The 19,469-nt window shown below is 68.9% G+C and overlaps 2 protein-coding genes across 6 annotated transcripts; one reads left to right on the top strand and one right to left on the bottom strand.

Annotated features, from left to right (window-relative positions):
* Positions 1–578: 578 nt before the first annotated feature.
* On the top strand, positions 579–3,108 carry LOC118710153 (sphingomyelin phosphodiesterase 5). 3 transcript variants are annotated; one of them, XM_045575891.1, is made up of 7 exons: positions 583–1,685; positions 1,781–1,853; positions 2,069–2,209; positions 2,299–2,388; positions 2,547–2,610; positions 2,700–2,835; positions 2,908–3,108. In XM_045575891.1, the coding sequence occupies exons 1-7, from the start codon at positions 852–854 to the stop codon at positions 3,106–3,108; spliced, it is 1,539 nt and encodes a 512-aa protein (XP_045431847.1). In that variant the 5' UTR covers positions 583–851. The 3 variants fall into 3 exon arrangements, 2 of the variants coding, with proteins under 2 accessions (XP_045431848.1, XP_045431847.1); XR_006740569.1 differs by having other exon boundaries at positions 580–1,685; positions 2,069–2,403; positions 2,470–2,610; positions 2,908–3,051; XM_045575892.1 differs by lacking the exon at positions 2,908–3,108 and having other exon boundaries at positions 579–1,685; positions 2,069–2,403; positions 2,470–2,610; positions 2,700–2,901.
* On the bottom strand, positions 3,090–13,138 carry OPLAH (5-oxoprolinase, ATP-hydrolysing). 3 transcript variants are annotated; one of them, XM_036422558.2, is made up of 27 exons: positions 12,982–13,138; positions 12,309–12,532; positions 12,039–12,230; positions 11,675–11,774; positions 11,008–11,131; positions 10,628–10,823; positions 10,175–10,340; positions 9,956–10,094; positions 9,807–9,874; positions 9,399–9,664; positions 9,173–9,285; positions 8,927–9,097; positions 8,474–8,611; positions 7,628–7,766; positions 7,410–7,522; positions 7,042–7,193; positions 6,503–6,663; positions 6,320–6,421; positions 6,070–6,244; positions 5,331–5,515; positions 5,081–5,227; positions 4,851–4,985; positions 4,538–4,687; positions 4,272–4,429; positions 3,784–3,944; positions 3,541–3,638; positions 3,090–3,296 (listed from the first exon to the last, which is right to left on the bottom strand). In XM_036422558.2, exons 2-27 carry the CDS (start codon positions 12,477–12,479, stop codon positions 3,141–3,143), a joined length of 3,876 nt encoding a protein of 1,291 aa, XP_036278451.1. In that variant the 5' UTR covers positions 12,480–12,532; positions 12,982–13,138; the 3' UTR covers positions 3,090–3,140. The 3 variants fall into 3 exon arrangements, with proteins under 3 accessions (XP_036278451.1, XP_045431846.1, XP_045431845.1); XM_045575890.1 differs by having other exon boundaries at positions 6,088–6,244; XM_045575889.1 differs by lacking the exon at positions 12,982–13,138 and having other exon boundaries at positions 12,309–12,536.
* Positions 13,139–19,469: the final 6,331 nt, after the last annotated feature.

Here is a 19,469-nt window from a genome sequence, read left to right as displayed (position 1 = left end):
ACTGGTTCACAGCTCCAGTTACAAAGGTGGGGGCCCAGCAACATCGGAAGGATGGGGGCAGCTCCCCAGCCTCCACCTGAGCTGTGGGAGCGGGCTCAGCTGGTAACGGAGACGGGCTCTCGTGCCGGGAGGGGGCGGGGGGAGCGGCCGCGCAGGGTGGAAACCAACGGCCCCTGCCCCCCAGGTGGGAAGCTCCGCGGGGTCCAAGAGCCGCCCTGCTGTGCGCCCGGCCTTGGGGGGCTCCGCGGGGCGCGGCTTGGGCGGTGGGTTAAGCCGCTCAGAGCCTGGAGACCATCCCTTCGCTGGACACCGAGCCCCTGGGAGCCGGCGGGGTGGGATGGAGCACATCCCAAAGTCCGGCAGCCTGAGCACCCGGGCAGTCCCACGCGGACGTGCAGGAGGCGGGAGGGAGCGGGGCGCAGCGCCCACCGCAGGCCCCTCGCCGGCGCTGCGCCCGCGCCTGGCAGCACCCTCCGCGCGGTGCGGGCCGCCCCGCAGCCCCGGAGCCCTCAGGCGCATCTAGTTCCCCATGCGGCCTTCCGGGGAGGGCGGGGCGGGCCGGGGCGGGGCTGCAGGGCCGGTGTCCCTTTCGCTTTCCCTTTGCTTCTCTCCAACCGCCAACTAGACTTCGCGCGGGGAAGAGGGCGGTTTCCTGGACGCAAATCTGCGCCCGTGCGCGTGTCCCCGGGCACTCGGGCACCTTCCTGGGTCCGCGCACAGGTTGCGCCGCCTGGCCTTGACCCTGGCCTTGACCCCTGCGGCCCCGCACCTGCCCCGGCGGGCGCACCGGCAGGTCACCTAGCAGATGAGTGGCTGAGGCGCCCGCGGCCGGCCGAGGAGCCCCGCGCGCCATGCCCTCCCGGCCGGACTGGCCTCCGGTACCCTGCGCGCTCCGGCCCTCGCCCTTCCCGCACCCGGCGCTGCACGCCCTGCACGCCCTGGCCCGCGCGCTGCTCTTCCCCGCCTACTGGGCCCTGGACCAGCTGCTGGGGTGCTGGGCCCCCAGGGCGCGCCCCAGCTTGCTGACGGCGCTGCGCGTGGCCGTGTGGGCAGGGGCGGCGCTCCTGCTGCTGCTGCTCGGCCTGCCGCTGGCGCTGCCGGGCCTGCTGCTTTGGCTGCCGCTGCAGGCCTGGCGCCGCCCCTTCTGCTACCAGCCCCCCCCGCAGGGCTGGGCGCCCCCCGCGCCCTGGCGCCCCCCGGCGGAGCCCGCGCGCTGCTTCGGCTTCCTCAGCGCCAACCTGTGCCTGCTCCCCGACGGGCTGGCGCGCTTCAGCAACCTGCGGCACACCCAGCGGCGCGCTGACGCCGCGGGCGCCTTGCTGGTGGCCGGCCTGCGCGCCGCGCCCTCGCGCTACGGGGCCACGGGCTGCAGCCCGCCCCCCGAGCCCGTTGCGCCCCCCGGGGTGCTGACGGCCGCCCTGCCGCCGGGCCTGGACTTCGTGTGCCTGCAGGAGGTGTTCGACCTGCGCGCGGCGCGGCCCCTGGTGAGCCGCCTGGCCCCCCACCTGGGCCCCGTGCTGCATGACGTGGGCACGTTCGGCCTGCAGCCCGGGCCGCACCTCAAGCTCCTGGGCAGCGGGCTGCTGCTGGCCTCGCGCTACCCGCTGCTGCGCGCCGCCTTCCGGGCCTTCCCCCAGGCCCGCCGCGAGGACGCGCTGGCCTCCAAGGGCCTCCTCTCTGCACAGGTACCCGCCCGCCCGCGGCCGCGCTCCGGGAGGCCGGGAGGGGGCGGGCGCGGGGCCCCGGGAGAGGGTTGCTGGGGCTGTCCGTGGTGTTGCAGGCGCAGGTGGGCATCCTGAACGGGCGCCGCGTCGTGGGCTTCCTGCACTGCACGCACTTGCATGCCCCGAGTGGTGAGCCCGGAGGGCGGGATGGGGGCGCGTGGGCGGGCTGACCCGCCTCCCCCGCCGTTTGTTCACGCCCCGGACACCGCGGATCCCTGGGGTGCCTGGGCGGGCTCACAGGGGGTGGGCAGGGTGGGTGACGGGGAGTTCGGTGGTGTGTCCCGGGTTCTGAAGGGCACCCTGCGCCGAGCCTTCCTCTCCCCCTCCCCCTCCCCCTCCTGCAGGGGACGGACATCTGCGCTGCAAACAGCTGACGCTGCTGCTGAACTGGGCCGAGCAGTTTGAGGCCGAGAGCCGCTCCAGCGACGAAGCCGTGGCCTTCAGCGTGCTCCTGGGGGACCTCAACTTTGACAACTGCTGCCTCAGTGAGGGCGCCCCGGGGGGCGGCGCGGGGCGGGGCGGGGCGGCGCGGGGGTCCCGGCCCCGCCCACCCAGCGCCGGCCTTTCTCCGCAGACGACGCGCGGGAGCAGGAGCACCAGCTCTTCAGCCGCTTCCGGGACCCCTGCCGGCTGGACACCCGCCGGGAGCAGCCCTGGGCCCTGGGTACGGCGCTCGGGCGGGCGGGGGACAGACCCAGGGAGAAGGGGGAAGACCCGGGGAGGAGGGGACAAACCCCGGCAGGAGGGGGACAGACCCAGGGAGGAGGGCTCGCCGGCCCACGCGCGCTCCGCTGACCCGCCTCCCCCGCCTCCCTCCCCCAGGAACGATGCTGCGCACGTCCAGGCTCCACCACTCGGTGGCCTGCTCCCCGGAGATGCTGCGGAGGTGAGTGGCGACTTGGGGGCGAGGCAGCCCGGCCCGAGCAGCCCCGCACAGCGGGTCGCGCCGGCCTTGATGACACCGCCCCTCCTCAGGGCCCTGGAGCAGGAGCGAGGCCGCCACCGCTACCTGGCAGGCCCTCCGCAGGGGGGGCGCCGGGCTAAGCCCTGGCGGGGCCGGCGCCTGGATTACATCACCTACCGGGGGGTGCCCGGAGGCCCGCTGAGCCCAGTAAGTGCCCCAGCTCAGGACGTCGGTCAGGCTGGCGCTGGGCGACCCCTCACCCTGACTCCCGCCCCCCAGGAGGTCGAGCAGGTGACATTCAGCACCGCCCTGGCCGGTCTCACTGACCACCTGGCCCTGGGACTTCGGCTCCGGGTTTCCGCGCACGGAGACGCGCAGGAGACCGCCGCGAGGCCCGGGGCGAAGGCGGGCACGGAGGCCAAGCGCGATTCGGCCAAGAGGGAGCCGGGCGGGCCGCAGCCGCGGAAGCAGAGCGTCTGATTGTGGATCTTTATTGCGCGGGCCTCCCCCCCTCACACAGCCTCCTGGGCCCTGCGGTACTCGTACACGCTGCCGCGCTTGGAGAAGGACGGGGGCTGGGGGGGCTGGAGGGGCGGCCCGGGCGGTGGGACCGGGTCCTCGGGGTCCCCGTAGCCCCCGCCGCCTGGCGTGTGGAGGCAGAACACGTCCTGTGGAGCAGAGCAACAGTTCAGCGCGGGCGTGGTCCCCGCCTCCCGCCCTCTGCGGCCCCATCCCCACAGCAGCCCATGCACAGCCCAGTCTGAGCCCCGGAGCCGCGCTTGGAGAAGGACGGGGTCCCCCAGAAACAGAATTAAACTAGGTCGCTAGTCACTTTTGCAACTCTGTGCACCTTCTGTGGGACGGCAGCCGCCGGGGAGGCGCAGATGGGACGGGACGGGAGACCATGCTTACCCCGGGGAACACGGATACCGAGGTCTTCCCGCCCAGGTTCACCGTCCTGCCGTCTTTGCGGATCAGTAGGTTTAGGCCGCGCGCACCGGGCTCCCCCCCTGCAGGAGGCGAGGCGCGGGTGGCTCAGGAGGCCAGGAAGGGAGAGATGGGGGGGGGGCTTGGTAAGGAGACAGGGCGCGGGGAGAAACAGACCGCGTTGGGGGGAGAGAGAGGCTGGGCTGGGGGGTGGGGCGCGGCGCTCACCGTGGAGGCCGTAGGGCCGGAAGGCGCGGCGCTCCGTCAGCACTGACAGCAGCGCCTCCTCGCGGAACAGCAGCTCGCGGACAACACCATCGCCGCCCCGGAAGCGGCCGCGGCCCCCGGACCCCAGCCTCAGCTCAAAGCGGCGCAAGATGACCGGATACCTGCGCGGGCCAGAGGCTCCGCTAGGTGGTCCTGGCCCCGCCCTCTCTCCGCCCACCAATCCGGTCCCACGCCCCGCCCACCAGCTCAGGACTGGCTTCTCGTCTCCGCCCCCGTCCCGCCCACCAACGCGAGTCCGGGTTCCACGCCCCGCCCTCTCCACGCCCACCAACCCAGACTGGCTCCTCGTCTCCGCCCCCGTCCCGCTCACCAATCCGGCTCCCACGCCCCGCCCTCGCCACACCCACCAACCCAGGACTGGCTCCTCGTCTCCGCCCTCCCCGCTCACCAATCCGGGCCCGGCTCCCACGCCCCGCCCCGCCCCTCACCTGCTCTCCAGGATCTCGGGGTCCGTGATGCGCGTGTTGGTCATGTGGCTGTGCACGCCGCTGCGCCCGTGCCAGCCGGGGCCCGCGCCCGCGCCGCCCGCCACGGTCTCGTAGTAGCCCATGTGCTCGTTTCCCAAGGTCACGTTGTTCATGCAGCCCTGGCGGGACGAGCGGTCGCTGAGCCTGCGGAAGCATCCCCGTCCGCTCCCCGCCTCCCCGCCCTCCTGTCCCGCTCCCCACAACAAGCCTGCCGGCGCCCACCGCACCTGGGAGGCGGCGCAGGCCCCGAAGGCCCCCAGGATGACGTCCACCACGCGCTGCGACGTGAGCACGTTGCCGCCCACCACGGCCGCCTCCGGGGAGGGGTCGAGGATGGAGCCTTTAGGAATCACCACGCGCACCGGGACCAGGCAGCCCTGCGCAGGGAGGACCGCCCGCAGGGTCAACTGGGAGATCTATGCCCCACCACCGCCAGCAGTACCCCTAGGACCATCCGGCTGCCTTTGCCCCAGGCTTGCTCAGGGTGCCTGGGGCGTAGGGTCCACCCGCCTGCCTCCCACACGGGACGTGCCTGCACACCTGGTTGAGCGGAATGTCCTTGCCCACCAGACAGCGCAGGCAGTAGATGAGGGCGGACAGCGTGATGGCCCGCGGGGCGTTGAGGTTGCCGAACACTTCTGGCCCGGTGCCGCTGAAGTCAAACACCGCGCTGCCCTGCCCACCGAGGGGAGGGGGAGAGGCCATCAGCGACGAGAGGGCCATGCCACCGTCATCCCCTCTGCCCCAGGCCCCGGGCCGGGCAGCCAGACCTGACTCAGGTTGATATGTACTCGGAGTCGGATGGGGGAGCCATCATCCATGTGGTCCTCCGCAGACACCTCCAGAGGCAGGCCCCGGGCCTGCCGGGAGGACCCGAAGGCCCGAAGCATGTCCCGCACAGCCAGCTCCGCGTTGGCCTGGCGGGGAGTGTGTTTAGAGGCCACCATGCCACCTCCCGGGTGGGCCGAGCACCCCCTCCCCTCCCAGCTGCTGCCTTGGGGCTGGCACCGAGCGGCCCACCTGGATGTGGCTCATGTAGGCCTGCACCACGTCCAGGCCGTACTGCCCGATGAGCTCCCCCACCAGCTGGATGCCCTTCTGGTTGGCTGCCACCTGGGCACGGAGATCTGACAGGTTGTCATGCAGGTTCCGAGTCCCACTGCAGCCGGGGATCTTGCCTGGGGCCTGCAGGGCCTCCGTGACCGCTGGACGGACAGACGGACGGATGGACTCACCCCTGAGCCAGCCTCCAAGCCCGGGGGCGGCCTGGTGCCCTGCTCTCCACCCGCTGCACCCCTGCCGGGCACTGTGGGCCCCATGTTGGCTGCTCCTCCCTCCTGGGTCCCACCATCCCCGCAGCAGCTCCAAACCCCCTCAGCCGGAGCTCCGTCCGCCAGCTGTCAGACTCCACTGTCCCCTCCAACCCCCAAATCCCATCAAATGCCAACCCTCCCAACCTCCAACTGTTGTCCCCACTCTATCCTCCCTGCCCAGGGGAAGGCTCAGCACCCCCCGGAGTAACTGCAGCTTCCCCTCCCCACTCCCCTGGCCCAGGGTCTGGGCCACCTTGGACCCTTCAACTCTGCATGCAGGCAGGGGGCACAGGCAGACTGGCATGCACCCGGCCGGGCCTTGCACAGCTGCCCACGGCCCTGCCACCCAACGACGTGGACCTGGGCCTTCTAGGAGCCTGCAGCCCCCAGACACAGTGCCAACCCAGTGCAAGCAGCCCACCGAGTCCCCAGGCCACCCCACTCACCCTCCTCCTGGAACACGCCTCCCTGGACAAGTTTAAAGGACAGGAAGACAGCGCCCTCCTGCTGCAGGGAGGTGGAGTGCGGGGGCATGGAGCCTGGCGTGATGCCCCCAATGTCTGCGTGGTGCCCGCGGCTGGCCACGTAGAACACAGGTCGTGCCTGACCCGGCCAGAACACCTGGGAGTGGAGAGCCGCGGTCAGCTGTATGGCCCCGGCCCCCTCCCGGCTCCCGGCCCCAGGCAGAGCCCTCACCGGCGTGATGACCGTCAGGTCTGGCAGGTGGCTGCCCCCGGCACTGGGGTGATTGCTCAGCAGCACGTCGCCGGGGTGCAGGTCAGCCCCCAGGTGCTGGATCTGAAGCCAGGACATGGTTGGGGGTCAGGAAGGGGCGGGGTGGGAGGGGCGGGAGAGGGCAGGAAGGGGGGCCGGGCAGACCTGGAACTGCACGGTCTCCTGCATGGCGCCCAGGTGCACGGGGATGTGGGGGGCGTTGGACACCAGCCCCCCGTCGGGCCCGAAGAGGGCGCAGGAGAAGTCGAGGCGCTCCTTGATGTTGGTGGAGATGGCCGTGCGCTGCAGGATGCGGCCCATCTGCTCTGGAGCAACAAGTGCGGGTGCTGCTGGCCCAGCTCACCCTCAGCCCGCCCGGGGGTGGGGGTGCGGGTGCTGCTGGCCCAGCTCACCCTCAGCTCTGTCCCTGGGGTGGGGGTGCTGCTGGCCCAGCTCCCCTGGCCTGCCCTGCTCAGATGCAGAGCCGGTTTCCTGCCCACAACCAGAGGCGCGCTCTGCCGGCGGCCGGCGGGTGCAGGGCGGCGGTGCCCCCAGAGCCCGGGCCGCGCGGCTCGCCCTGTCATGGCCCGATCCTGCTTTGGCCCCTTCCCGGGCACCACTTTGGGCGCCGCCTCTGCCCAGTTGGCAGACCGCGCACCGGACCCGGGGAGCAGGGCCGGCGGGCCGCGGCTCCGCACACTCACCCGCGATGCTCATGAAGCGGTGTGAGAAGATGGACAGGTGGATGGGGTCGAGCTGGGCGCCCACCGTGCCGAGGGTCTCGGCCCCCACTGAGATGCGGATGTCCCCGGTCTCGGTCACCTCCGCCTGGCAGCCTGGCTCCACCAGGATGGTGCTGGGGGCAGGGGTGCAGGGGTGCGGGGGGCTGGAGGGGCCAAGCCAGACCCCATCCCAACCAGGACCCTGGCTTCCCCAGGCCGGGGTCCCACCTCATGGGACCCTGGCGTCCTTCAGACTCCTGCAGCCTCCGGCCGAGAACCCCCTGCCCGGCCCCCACAGCGGTGGCCCTGACCCACACCCCCAGGCCCGGCCCGCCCGGGCCTCTGCCTACCTGTTGCTGTCGATGATCAGGCAGGGCCCCTGGAGCTTGTGCCCATAGCCCAGCTCTCCCAGCAGGAAAACCGGGGTCTCCTGGTAGCCCCCCTCAAAGTAGCACTGGGTCATCTGAGGAGAGGTGGGGTGAAGGAGGTCCCCAGGTCCCCAGCCTCCCCATCCCCGCCTCCCCATGTCCCCGAGGGCGTAGGCGGGGGTGCATGGAGGGCCGCTGACCTGGTCCACCCGGGGGGGCCCCGCCTGGGTCTTGGCGACGTCCTCCAGGCGAAGGCCGCTGCGGCCGGTGCCCCTCACCCGCACGTCGTCCACCACCACCGGCCGCTCGGGGATGACAAAGCCGAACTCCCGCATGTACCTGCGCCCGGGCCCAGGGAGGGGGCAGTCAGGGCAGGCGGCCGGGCCCAGGGAGGGAGGGGGCGGTCAGGGCAGGCGGCCGGGCCCAGGGAGGGAGGGGGCGGTCAGGGCAGGCGGCCGGGCCCAGGGAGGGAGGCAGCGGTCAGGGCAGGCGGCCGGGCCCAGGGAGGGAGGGGGCGGTCAGGGCAGGCGGCCGGGCCCAGGGAGGGAGGGGGCGGGCAGGGCAGGCGGCCGGGCCCAGGGAGGGAGGCGGCGGTCAGGGCAGGCGGCCGGGCCCAGGGAGGGAGGGGGCGGTCAGGGCAGGCGGCCGGGCCCAGGGAGGGAGGGGGCGGTCAGGGCAGGCGGCCGGGCCCAGGGAGGGAGGCGGCGGTCAGGGCAGGCGGCCGGGCCCAGGGAGGGAGGGGGCGGTCAGGGCAGGCGGCCGGGCCCAGGGAGGGAGGCGGCGGTCAGGGCAGGCGGCCGGGCCCAGGGAGGGAGGGGGCGGTCAGGGCAGGCGGCCGGGCCCAGGGAGGGAGGCGGCGGTCAGGGCAGGCGGCCGGGCCCAGGGAGGGAGGCGGCGGTCAGGGCAGGCGGCCGGGCCCAGGGAGGGGGCGGTCAGGGCAGGCGGCCGGGCCCGGGGCGGGAGGGGGCGGTCAGGGCAGGCGGCCGGGCCCAGGGAGGGAGGCGGCGGTCAGGGCCGCCGGGCGCCCAGGCCTCCGGCTTGCGTACCGCTCCACGAAGGCGGCCCCGAAGTCGCCTGCGCGGGGGGAGCGGGCGGTGGCCGGGTGCTGGTGGGCGGACACCATCAGGGCGCAGTCGGTGCCCTGGTAGCGCAGGTGCAGGAAGGTCTCGGTGTGGATCTGGGACCTGCGGGGGGCGGGGTCTCCGGTGGGAATTCACACAGGCACCCCGCCAGGACGCCCGTCCCTTCCTCCCCGGAGCGGGGCCCGGCACTGTGGGGGAAGCCAGGAGCTGATCGGGCTAGAGCCGCGGAGCCAAATACCAACAGCACGACGATTGAAATTCCTTTTGAGAGCCACATTTTTTAAACTTCTTCTAACGCCACCTCTTCAAAACGGACTCGCCCAGGCCGTGGTATTTTGTGGAAGAGCCACACTCAAGGGGCCGCAGCTTGCCGACCACAGGGCCCAGCCCAGCCCCGCCCCGCCCCCAGGACCGCACCTGGGGAAGCCCTGGGCCCGCAGGGCGTCTATGCACTGCTCCTCCAGCCGGCTCAGCCGCTGGTCCAGCTGCAGGAAGGTCTCGGGCACGTAGGGCAGGGAGCAGGGCTCCTGGGCCTCGTGCACCACGTCAGCCAGCGCCAGCCCCAGCGCCGACAGCAGCCCGCTGTGCCTGCGGAGACGGGCCACAGGCGGTGAGGGGAGCCTCTGGGCAGTCCCCCCTCCGCGGCCCCGGGCCCAGGCTCACCTGTGGATGTACACAGTGTCCATGCCCAGGGCCCGGGCGATGGCACAGGCATGCTGCCCGCCCGCCCCTCCGAAGCAGGCCAGCACGTGTGCCGCGGGGTCGTGACCTCGTGCCTGGGGAGCCAGAAGAGGGTCAGGGGCTTAACCTACCCTGCTCACCTCCCGACCCCCGACCCCTCACCCCCAGGGGGTGCCCGGTGGGCGAGGCGGGCCGGCAGGCGGCGCACCTGCGTGAGGGCGCGGATGGGCCGGCACATGGCCTCGTTGGCCACGCGCACAAACCCCATGGCCACCTCCTCCAGGCTCAGCGGGGCGGGGGGGCTCGGCCCGCTGGTCAGGAAGGCGTTGATGTCGGCGGCCACAGCCTCCAGGGCCCTCCGGGAGGCCTCGGGGGACAGCGGCTGGCACTCTCCCGACCCAAAGATGCAGGGGAAGGAGGCCGGCAGCAGGCGGCCCAGAACCAGGTTAGCGTCCGTCACTGTCAAGGGGCCTCCTGGAGGTGTGCACAGGGCAGGGGGCGGGAGCTGAAGTCGGGCGCCAGGTGTGGGGAGCAGGGGTTTGGCCGGGGAGATGGGTGGCCGGGGCAGCGGGGGAGGTGGGTGGCCCGGGCAGCAGGTGGGGGACCCAGACCTTACCTTTCCGGTAGCAGGCGGGGCCGGGGTGGGCTCCTGCAGACTCGGGCCCCACCACAAACAGGCCGGACCTGGGGGAGGGACACGGGAATTGGAGGGGGGCTGGGGAGGGCAGGGGTCCGGCCGGGGGGGAGATGGGGGGGTGAGCTGACCTGAAGAAGAGGCGGGAGCCCCCACCCGCGGCGACCGTGTTGATGTCCAGCTGGGGGGCCTGGAGGGTGACGCCGGCCGTGCTGGCCTCGAAGACGTGCTCGAACTCGCCGGCGTAGCGGCTCACGTCGGTGGACGTGCCTGGGGGGAGCCGGCGGTGAGCCCGGCCGCCGGCTGCTGGCCTCCCCGCGAAGGAGGGCTCGGCCCCTCGGCCCACGTACCTCCCATGTCGAAGCCGATGACGGGCTGGCCGCCCTCGGCGTGGTAGGTGGTGGTGGAGTAGCCGACCACACCCCCAGCCGGGCCGGACAGCACAGCCCGGGAGCCGCTGAAGGCGTCCATGGGCGCCAGGCCGCCGTCCGAGCGCATGAACAGCACCTGCACGTCCTGGGGGGTGGGGGGAGCAGGCGGTGAGGGGGTGAGGGGTGAGGGTGAGGGGTGAGGGGCCGGAGGGGGCTGGAGCGGGGGGGAGGGGAGCAGGTAGTGAGGGGGTGAGGGGTGAGGGGTGACGGGTGAGGGGCCGGGGTGCCCGGGAGGGGGCTGGAGCGGGCGGGGAAGGGAGCAGGCGGGGAGGGGTGAGGGGTGAGGGGCCGGAGGGGGCTGGAGCGGGGGGGAGGGGAGCAGGTGGGGAGGGGTGAGGGGCCGGAGGGGCTGGAGCGGCGGCAGGGGCTCACCTGGAGCTGGCCCTGAAAGCCCCGGCAGAAGCCCTGCACGTAGCGCTGGATGGCGGGCGTGAGGTAGGCGTCGGCGCAGGCCGTGTGCCCCCTGGGCACAATGCGCACCATCGGCATGGCCTCCGAGGACAGCGACACGTGCGTGAAGCCCATCTCCCGGGCCAGCGCGCCCACCTGCTGCTCGTGCTGGGCCCACCTGTGACGGGACCGCACTGTCCGCCCCTCGGCCCGCCCGGCCTCGCCCCCACCGTCCGCCGTCTGCCTCCCGGGGTCTGGGAGGAGGCCGAGCTGCAGGGCCAGGCTCAGAGGGCAGCCCGAGGAGGGCCAGGGCCTGGAGCAGGCCTGTCAGAGGGAGGCGCCCGCCCCGCGCACCCACTCACGTGTAGGAGTGCATGAGGACCACGGCCAGGCTGCGGATGCCGCGGGCCAGCAGCCCCTCCAGCTCCCCCCGCAGGGCCCCCAGGTCCACCGGCCGCTGCACCTCCAGCAGGTCTCCTGTGCGGCCTGCAAGGAAGCCCCTCGCCCATCAGACGCCCGGCCTCGCTGCCGAGCCCACACCCTTTACTTCCTTAGGCCTCACCCGGGATCTCTCTCCAGGGTGAGGGACAGCGGGAGAGGGGGAGAGAGAAACGTCCATGTGAGAGAAGCACACTGATTGGTTGTCTCGTGCATGAACCCCTGACCAAGGCCCAGGCCAGGGAGGTACGTGCCCTTGACCTTGACCGGGAGGGAACCTGGGACCCGTGGGTCTGCAGGCCAACACTCTTATCCACTGGGCCACTCTGGCTAGGGCTGCAGGCACACACCTTTTCTTAAAATATATTTTTTAAAATTGACTTCAGAGAGGAAAGGAGAGGAAGGGAGAGGGAGAAAGAGAAACATCCGTGAAGAGAGAGAATCATGGATCCGCTGCCTCCTGCACGCCCCCTCCTGGGGACGGAGCCTACAACCCGGGCCTGTGCTCTTGACCGTAATTGAACCCGGGACCCTTCCGTCCGCAGGCCGACGCTCTATCCGCTGAGCCGCCCGGCCGGGCGGGGCACACACCTCTGACGGGCGTCCCGGGGCCTGGCTCCCCGCGATGCAGCACCACCCGCTCGTCCACCTCCAGCACCTCTTCGTACAGCCTCTCGGGCATGGGCATGGCCTGCGGGGGCAGAGCCTCAGAGCGGCCGGGGCCCGAGGGGCCGTGCTGCGCCGGCAGCGGTGCCGGCAAGGAAGTCCGTCCCGGCAGGCCCGTGGGCGGCCCCGGCACGGCCCGCCCAGGCGGCTGCTCCCTGCCCCGGGCAGCAGGCCTGAATGCTGGGAGCACTCCCAGCCGCCTCTCTGCCTCTCAGCTGCTGGCCCTGGGCCGGCACTGCCCCTTCCCAGGATGGCCCCCCGGGCCCCGCCGGCCGGCGGGCGGGCTCACCAGGTCGAAGAGGTCCTCCCGGGCCTGGGTGCCCACGTGCAGCAGGTCCCGGAAGCCGCGCGTGACCAGCAGCGCCACCCGCTCGCCCTGCCGCTCCAGCAGCGCGTTGGTGGCCACGGTGGTGCCCATGCGGATGCTGGCGATGCGGCTGGCGTCCAGCGGCCGGTCCCTCGGCAGCAGCACGCCCCCCTCCTGGGAACGGCGCCGGGTCAGGCCTCAGGCCCTGGGCCCCGCCCGCCCGCCACCCGCCCGCCCGCCCGCCGCCCCCACCTGCTCCAGGATGCGGCGGATGCCCTCGGTGGGGGCGTCCACGTAGTTGGCGGGGTCCTCGGACAGCAGCTTCAGCACCCGCACATGCCCCCCCGGGCACTGGGCGAAGACGTCCGTGAAGGTGCCTCCGCGGTCGATGGCAAAATGGAAGCGGCCCTCGGGGCTGCCCATTGCGGCGGGGCTGGGCTCCAGCGGGGCCTCTTCAGGCTGCAGACCTGGGAGCACTGGACAGAGGGCAGGGGTCAGCGGGGAGGGCGCCCTCAGGGGGGCAGAGCGGGGAGGGCGCCCTCAGGGGGGCAGCGGGGAGGGCATCCAGGTCTGGGAGGAGGCGGAGCTGCAGGACCAGGTCAGAGGTCAGCCTGGGGCAGGGCCAGGGCTGGGCAGGGGGGGTGCCAGGCCTAATGCCCCCCGCCTGGCTGCGGGGTTGGGGCCAGCAGGCCTGCCAGAGGAGCCCTGGGCCTGGGGTCCCGTCTCCGCGCACCAGGCGGCAGGAGGGGAGCTCCGCTTCCCAGGGGTGCGACCTTCGGACCCAGGCCTGTGGGACCGGACGCACCGGACCGGACCAGACAGACCGGGACCAGGCGGCGCCGCGCAGGGCGGGGAGGGGGGGAGCGGGCGGGGAGGGGGGGAGCGCGGCGGGAGGACACGCAGGTCCGATGGCTGAGGCACCCACCTGGCCGGCGGCTGCAGTCTCTCCCCTCTCCCGGCTGCACGCCGGCCCCCGCTCGCTCGGCCCGGAAGCCGGCCCGCCCCCCGCAGGGCCAGTCCGGGCGCCGCTCCCGGTTGCGTCAGGCTCGGCCTGCCCGGATTTGCCTCTGCCCTGGCAGCCGGCCACCCCCTCCCCAGCGGCGCCCGGCTCCTCCCCTCCCCCGAGGCCTGGCCCCCCCGCACCTTGGCCCCTGGCCTGGTGCCTCCCTCGCACCCACCGTGGCCCCCGCGGGGCAGAAATCGGACATCCGGGACCAGCGGTGGTTTGGGAAACACTAATCATGGTCCCTGAGCCCTGCTTGACAGTTCTGGTTAAAGAGAGGACACGCTGACTGGCGGGGAGGACAGCCCCCACCCGGGGGGCAGCCTCGGACCCGGGGGGGCAGGCAGCCTGGGACCTGGGAGGGGGCAGCCTCGGACCCGGGGGGGCGCAGCCTGGGACCCGGGGGGGGGCAGCCTGGGACCCGGGGGGGGCAGCCTGGGACCCGGGGGGGCAGCCTCGGACCCGGGGGGGGCAGCCTGGGACCCGGGGGGGGGCAGCCTGGGACCCGGGGGGGGGCAGCCTGGGACCCGGGGGGGGGCAGCCTCGGACCCGGGGCGGGGCAGCCTGGGACCGGGGGGGGGGGGCAGCCTGGGACCCGGGGGCAGCCTGGGACCCGGGGGGGGCAGCCTGGGACCCGGGGGGGGCAGCCTCGGACCCGGGGGGGCAGCCTGGGAGAAGGTCCATCCCCCTCAGGAACTGCCTGTCAGGGGAAGAACACCACCCTGGATGCCCACCCCCGCCCCCAACCTGCCCCCCGGCCTGCTCCCCTGGCCTGTCCGTCCTGCTCCCCTGTAACCTCCCTCCTCCACCCAGTCAGCGGCGCTTGGGGTGCAGAGCAGAGGTCTGTGGGGCCTGCTCTCCCCACGCTGCCGGCAGGACCGGGATAAACGCTCACCCGGGACTCACCCCACCGGCCTCCGCTCAGCCGGCTGCAGCAGCCACAGGCGGCCGGACCCCGGCTGTCCGGTTCCCTCCCCTTGACCTGTAGGGCCAGAGGCCTCCCTAGTGTGGTGAGGCCTGGGGTCCCCTCCCACCTGCCCTGCAGCGCCTGGCCAAACCCTACAGCCACCGTGGATCCACTTTCTTTTCCTTTTCTTCCTCCTTTCTTTCTTTTTTCAATTGATTTTTTTTTCTTTTACAGAGAGGAAGGGAGAGGGATAGAGAGCTAGAAACATCGATCAGCTGCCCCCTGCACACCTCCTACCAGGGATGCGCCCGCAACCAAGGTACATGCCCTTGGCCAGAATCGAACCCGGGACCTTTCAGTCCGCAGGCCGACGCTCTATCCACTGAGCCAAACCGGTCAGGGATACGGTATATATAAATAATTTTAGGGAGGAAGGGAGAGGGAGAGATAGAAACTTCAATGATGAGAATGACTGATGAGTGCCTCGTCCACGCCCCCTCCTGGGGATTGAGCCCCAAACCTGGAATGGAACCCTGCCCTCCTGGTTCATAGGTCAATGCCCGGGACCTCTGAGCCGGCCGGCCGGCGGGCGGGCGGTTCCCCCCTCTGTCTTGGCAGAAGCCGCATGAGGGACGCCCGCGGGGCCCCTGGGCCCGCCCCTGCACGCCGCGCGCGGCTCACCTCTCTGGGCATCCAAGAGATTGATGTTCCTGCGCCGGGGCGGCCGGGGGCTGGAGGCCACCTCAGCGGCGAGGTGCTCGGAGCCGAAGAGGCTCAGGCAGCTGCCGCGGTTCCGCAGCACCAGCTTCAGCTCCTGGTTCTCCTGGATCAGCTGCACCAGCTTCCGCAGCTCCTCGTTCTCCTGGGCCAGCCGCTGGATCTCCTGCCGCAGGCTCTCGTAGCTGCTGAGGAGGGACGGGCCCGGCATTGTTGGGGGCCGGGAGGGCAGCAGCTCCCAGCGGCAGCGGGCAGCCGGGGGCACAGAGCCGCCATTGTGAGGTCAGCGCCCCCCTGCCCCCACGGCCCCTGCATTCCGGAGCTCGGGGGCCAGGCCCAGCGATTCCAGCCACCCGGAACGGCACAGGGACCACCGCCAAATGGCTAGCGGGGTCCCGCCCTGGCCTTGGGGTCCCTGAGGAAGAACCCTCCTGGAGAACAGAAGCTTCTCTTCTTTAATATATGTGTATTGATTCCAGAGAAAAGGAGAGGGAGTGGGAGAAAGAGAAGCATCAATTGATAGAATCATTGATCTCGGCTGCCTCCTGCATGCCCCCTACTGGGGAAGGAGCCTGCAACCCGGGCATGTGTTCTTGACCGGAATTGAACCCAGGACCTTTCAGTCCACAGGCCGGTGCTGTATCCACTGAACCACACCAGCTGGGGTGACAAGTTTCTTCGTCTCAGCCCAGCACTGAGTTGCAGGGAAGCGGGTAGAGAGCCAGCCAGTCCACCTGCTCATCTGGCCACTCACTGGCCACCACTCCCAGGTCCCCACCCACCTGTGCCAGGTTGTGGGGTGTTTGTTACAGGGGTGCAGGCACCCTGTAAGAGGCCCCATGTTCAGGGCCCCAGTCTTGGGGCGATCCGCAGGCAGGCCCTACAAGAGGTCTGAGGACGGCAGGCTCTCAGGTCCGGGGAGCCACCCCAAGGCCAGCGATTGGGCTGACGGTTCACCAAACGTGAAGGCGACCTCTTGGGGAGTTCTTACTGTGGCTGACTTGGGGGGGGAAGCCTCTGAGAGCCTTGTTCCAGGCGACTAAGGGACAACTGCACTTAATCCCACGTGGTATGTCCTCCTCTGGGGCAGTTCTGTGCAGCTCCCGTTTGAGGCCTTTCCTTGCATTTTGGTTATTTTACTTCATTTTATTGTATTTATTCAATCACTGTTTATTGTACAACCTAGGTCCTTCTCGCTGGTCCGCTCAGTGCGGTTCACACTCACCTAGCAGGTGCGGCTGGGATTTGCCTGTTCCTTCCCCGCTGCTCCAGTGTAGCACAGTGACCTCCAGTGTGGCACGGTGCCCAATGGACTCCAGTGTGGCACAGTGACCAATGGGCTCCAGTGTGGCACGGTGCCCAATGGGCTCCAGTGTGGCACGGTGACCAATGGGCTCCAGTGTGGCACGGTGACCAATGCCCTCCAGTGTGGCACGGTGCCCAGTGGGCTCCAGTGTGGCATGGTGACCAATGGGCTCCAGTGTGGCACGGTGCCCAATGGGCTCCAGTGTGGCACGGTGACCAATGCCCTCCAGTGTGGCGCGGTGACCAATGGGCTCCAGTGTGGCACGGTGCCCAATGGGCTCCAGTGTGGCACGGCGACCAATGCCCTCCAGTGTGGCACGGTGACCAATGGGCTCCAGTGTGGCATGGTGACCAATGGGCTCCAGTGTGGCACGGTGACCAATGCCCTCCAGTGTGGCACGGTGCCCAATGGGCTCCAGTGTGGCATGGTGACCAATGGGCTCCAGTGTGGCATGGTGACCAATGGGCTCCAGTGTGGCACGGTGACCAATGCCCTCCAGTGTGGCGCGGTGACCAATGCCCTCCAGTGTGGCGCGGTGACCAATGCCCTCCAGTGTGGCACGGTGCCCAATGGGCTCCAGTGTGGCACGGTGACCAATGGGCTCCAGTGTGGCACGGCGGCCTCCAGTGTGGCACGGTGACCAATGGGCTCCAGTGTGGCACGGTGACCAATGGCCTCCAGTGTGGCACGGCGACCAATGGCCTCCAGTGTGGCACGGCGACCAATGGCCTCCAGTGTGGCACGGCAACCAATGGCCTCCAGTGTGGCACGGTGACCAATGGGCTCCAGTGTGGCACGGTGACCAATGGCCTCCAGTGTGGCACGGTGACCAATGGGCTCCAGTGTGGCACGGTGACCAATGGCCTCCAGTGTGGCACGGCGACCAATGGGCTCCAGTGTGGCACGGTGACCAATGGCCTCCAGTGTGGCACGGCGACCAATGCCCTCCAGTGTGGCACGGTGACCAATGGGCTCCAGTGTGGCACGGCGACCAATGGGCTCCAGTGTGGCATGGTGCCCAATGGGCTCCAGTGTGGCACGGCGACCAATGCCCTCCAGTGTGGCACGGTGACCAATGGGCTCCAGTGTGGCACAGTGACCAATGGGCTCCAGTGTGGCACGGTGACCAATGGGCTCCAGTGTGGCACGGCGACCAATGGGCTCCATTGTGGCACAGTGACCAATGGCCTCCAGTGTGGCACGGTGCCCAATGGGCTCCAGTGTGGCACGGTGACCAATGGGCTCCAGTGTGGCACAGTGACCAATGCCCTCCAGTGTGGCACGGTGACCAATGGGCTCCAGTGTGGCATGGTGACCAATGGGCTCCAGTGTGGCACGGTGACCAATGGCCTCCAGTGTGGCACAGTGACCAATGGCCTCCAGTGTGGCACAGTGACCAATGGGCTCCAGTGTGGCATGGTGACCAATGGGCTCCAGTGTGGCACGGTGACCAATGGGCTCCAGTGTGGCACGGCGACCAATGCCCTCCAGTGTGGCACGGTGACCAATGGGCTCCAGTGTGGCACGGCGACCAATGGGCTCCAGTGTGGCGCGGTGACCAATGGGCTCCAGTGTGGCACGGCGACCAATGCCCTCCAGTGTGGCACGGTGACCAATGGGCTCCAGTGTGGCACGGCGACCAATGCCCTCCAGTGTGGCACGGTGACCAATGGGCTCCAGTGTGGCACAGTGACCAATGGGCTCCAGTGTGGCATGGTGACCAATGGGCTCCAGTGTGGCACGGCGACCAATGCCCTCCAGTGTGGCACGGTGACCAATGGGCTCCAGTGTGGCACGGCGACCTCTTGGGGAGTTCTTACTGTGGCTGACTTGGGGAGGAAGCCTCTGAGAGCCGTGTTCCAGGCGACTAAGGGACAACTGCACTTAATCCCAATGAAAAAAATGATAATTTTAAAGGGAAGTAATTACTTGGGAAGTAATTCTTTTTTTTTTTTTAATAGAAATGGTCACTTGTTTATGTATTTTTTTAAAATATATATTTTATTGATTTTTTTACAGAGAGGAAGGGAGAGAGAGAGCTAGAAATGTCGATGAGAGAGAAACATCGACCAGCTGCCTCCTGCACCCCCCCCCCCCCCACTGGGGATGTGCCCGCAACCAAGGCAGGTGCCTAGACTGACGCCTGTCCACGGAGCCAGACCTGTTTCAGCAGTAATCCTAATTCTAAGGGCTATGGAGTAGACGAGTGTTGATGACAGGACTAGAGATCTTACCCCAGAAGAATGACAGGCTCACCTTGGCCAGTGGCTCAGTGGTTAGAGCCCCAGTCCTTGCACCGAAGGATTGTGAGTTCATTTCCGGGCCAACGACACATACCTGAGCTGCAGGTTCCATCCCTGGCACCGCTGACCGGAATAGTCAGGGCACTTGCCAGAGGCAACCAATCATTGTGTCTCTCACATCTATGTTTCTCTCTCTTCCTACCTCCCTTCCACTCTAAAAATCTATAAAAAATATCCTCAGGTGAGAATTAACCAAAATGTAAACAAATAACAATCAATGGGGAAAATGTCCTTGGGTGAGGATTAAAACAAAACAAAACAAACAAAAAAAAGAAAAAAGAAAAAAGAGTGACAGCCTGAGGGCAGTAAACTTCAACTCAGACCCAGTTTTTTTAAAAATATATTTATTGTTTTTAAAAATATATATTTTATTGATTTCTCACAGAGAGGAAGGGAGAGGGATAGAGAGCTAGAAACATCAATCAGCTGCCTCCTGCACACCCCCTACTGGGAAAGTGCCTGAAACCAAGATACATGCCCTTGCCCGGAATCGAACCCAGGACCTTTCAGTCCGCAGGCTGATGCTCTATCCACTGAGCCAAACCGGTCCCGGCTCTCATCATTGATGTTTCTATCTCTCCCTCACCCTTCCTCTATGAAATCAATAAAAATGTATTAAAAAATTTGCCGGGACTGGTTTGGCTCAATGGATAGAGCGTCGGCTTGGGGACTGAAGGGTCCCGGGTTTGATTCCGGTCAAGGGCATGTACCTTGGTTGCGGGCATATCCCCAGTGGGGGGGTGTGCAGGAGGCAGCTGATCGATGACTCTCTCTCATCGATGTTTCTAACTCTCTGTCTCTCTCCCTTCCTCTCTGTATAAAATCAATAAAATATATTTAAAAAAATGTATTAAAAAATTAAAATGTGACCACATCCTATCTAATAAAGAGGAAATATGCTAATTGACCATTACTCCATCACAAATATGGCTGCACCACAGCTGAGGCCAAGTTCCCTTAAGGAGCCTTAACGAGCAATCAGCAGGGACCTGAGGCACACCCTCCCGTCCCTGTGGGGCTTGACAGGGGACCTCAGGCAGCACCCGCCCCCCCCCGCCCTGGTGTCAGGCTGGGGGATCTCAGGTTGAAACGCCCCCCCCCCCCCCAGGGCCTGGCCAGGGGACCTGAGGCTACACCCCTGCCTGGCAGGGCTTGACAAGCATGGGACTGGCGGGGT

The sequence above is a fragment of the Pipistrellus kuhlii genome, unplaced genomic scaffold (assembly GCF_014108245.1).
Source record: "Pipistrellus kuhlii isolate mPipKuh1 unplaced genomic scaffold, mPipKuh1.p scaffold_m20_p_70, whole genome shotgun sequence".
NCBI classification, from domain to species: Eukaryota; Metazoa; Chordata; class Mammalia; order Chiroptera; family Vespertilionidae; genus Pipistrellus; species Pipistrellus kuhlii.
This window is presented reverse-complemented; position numbering and strand designations above follow the sequence as displayed.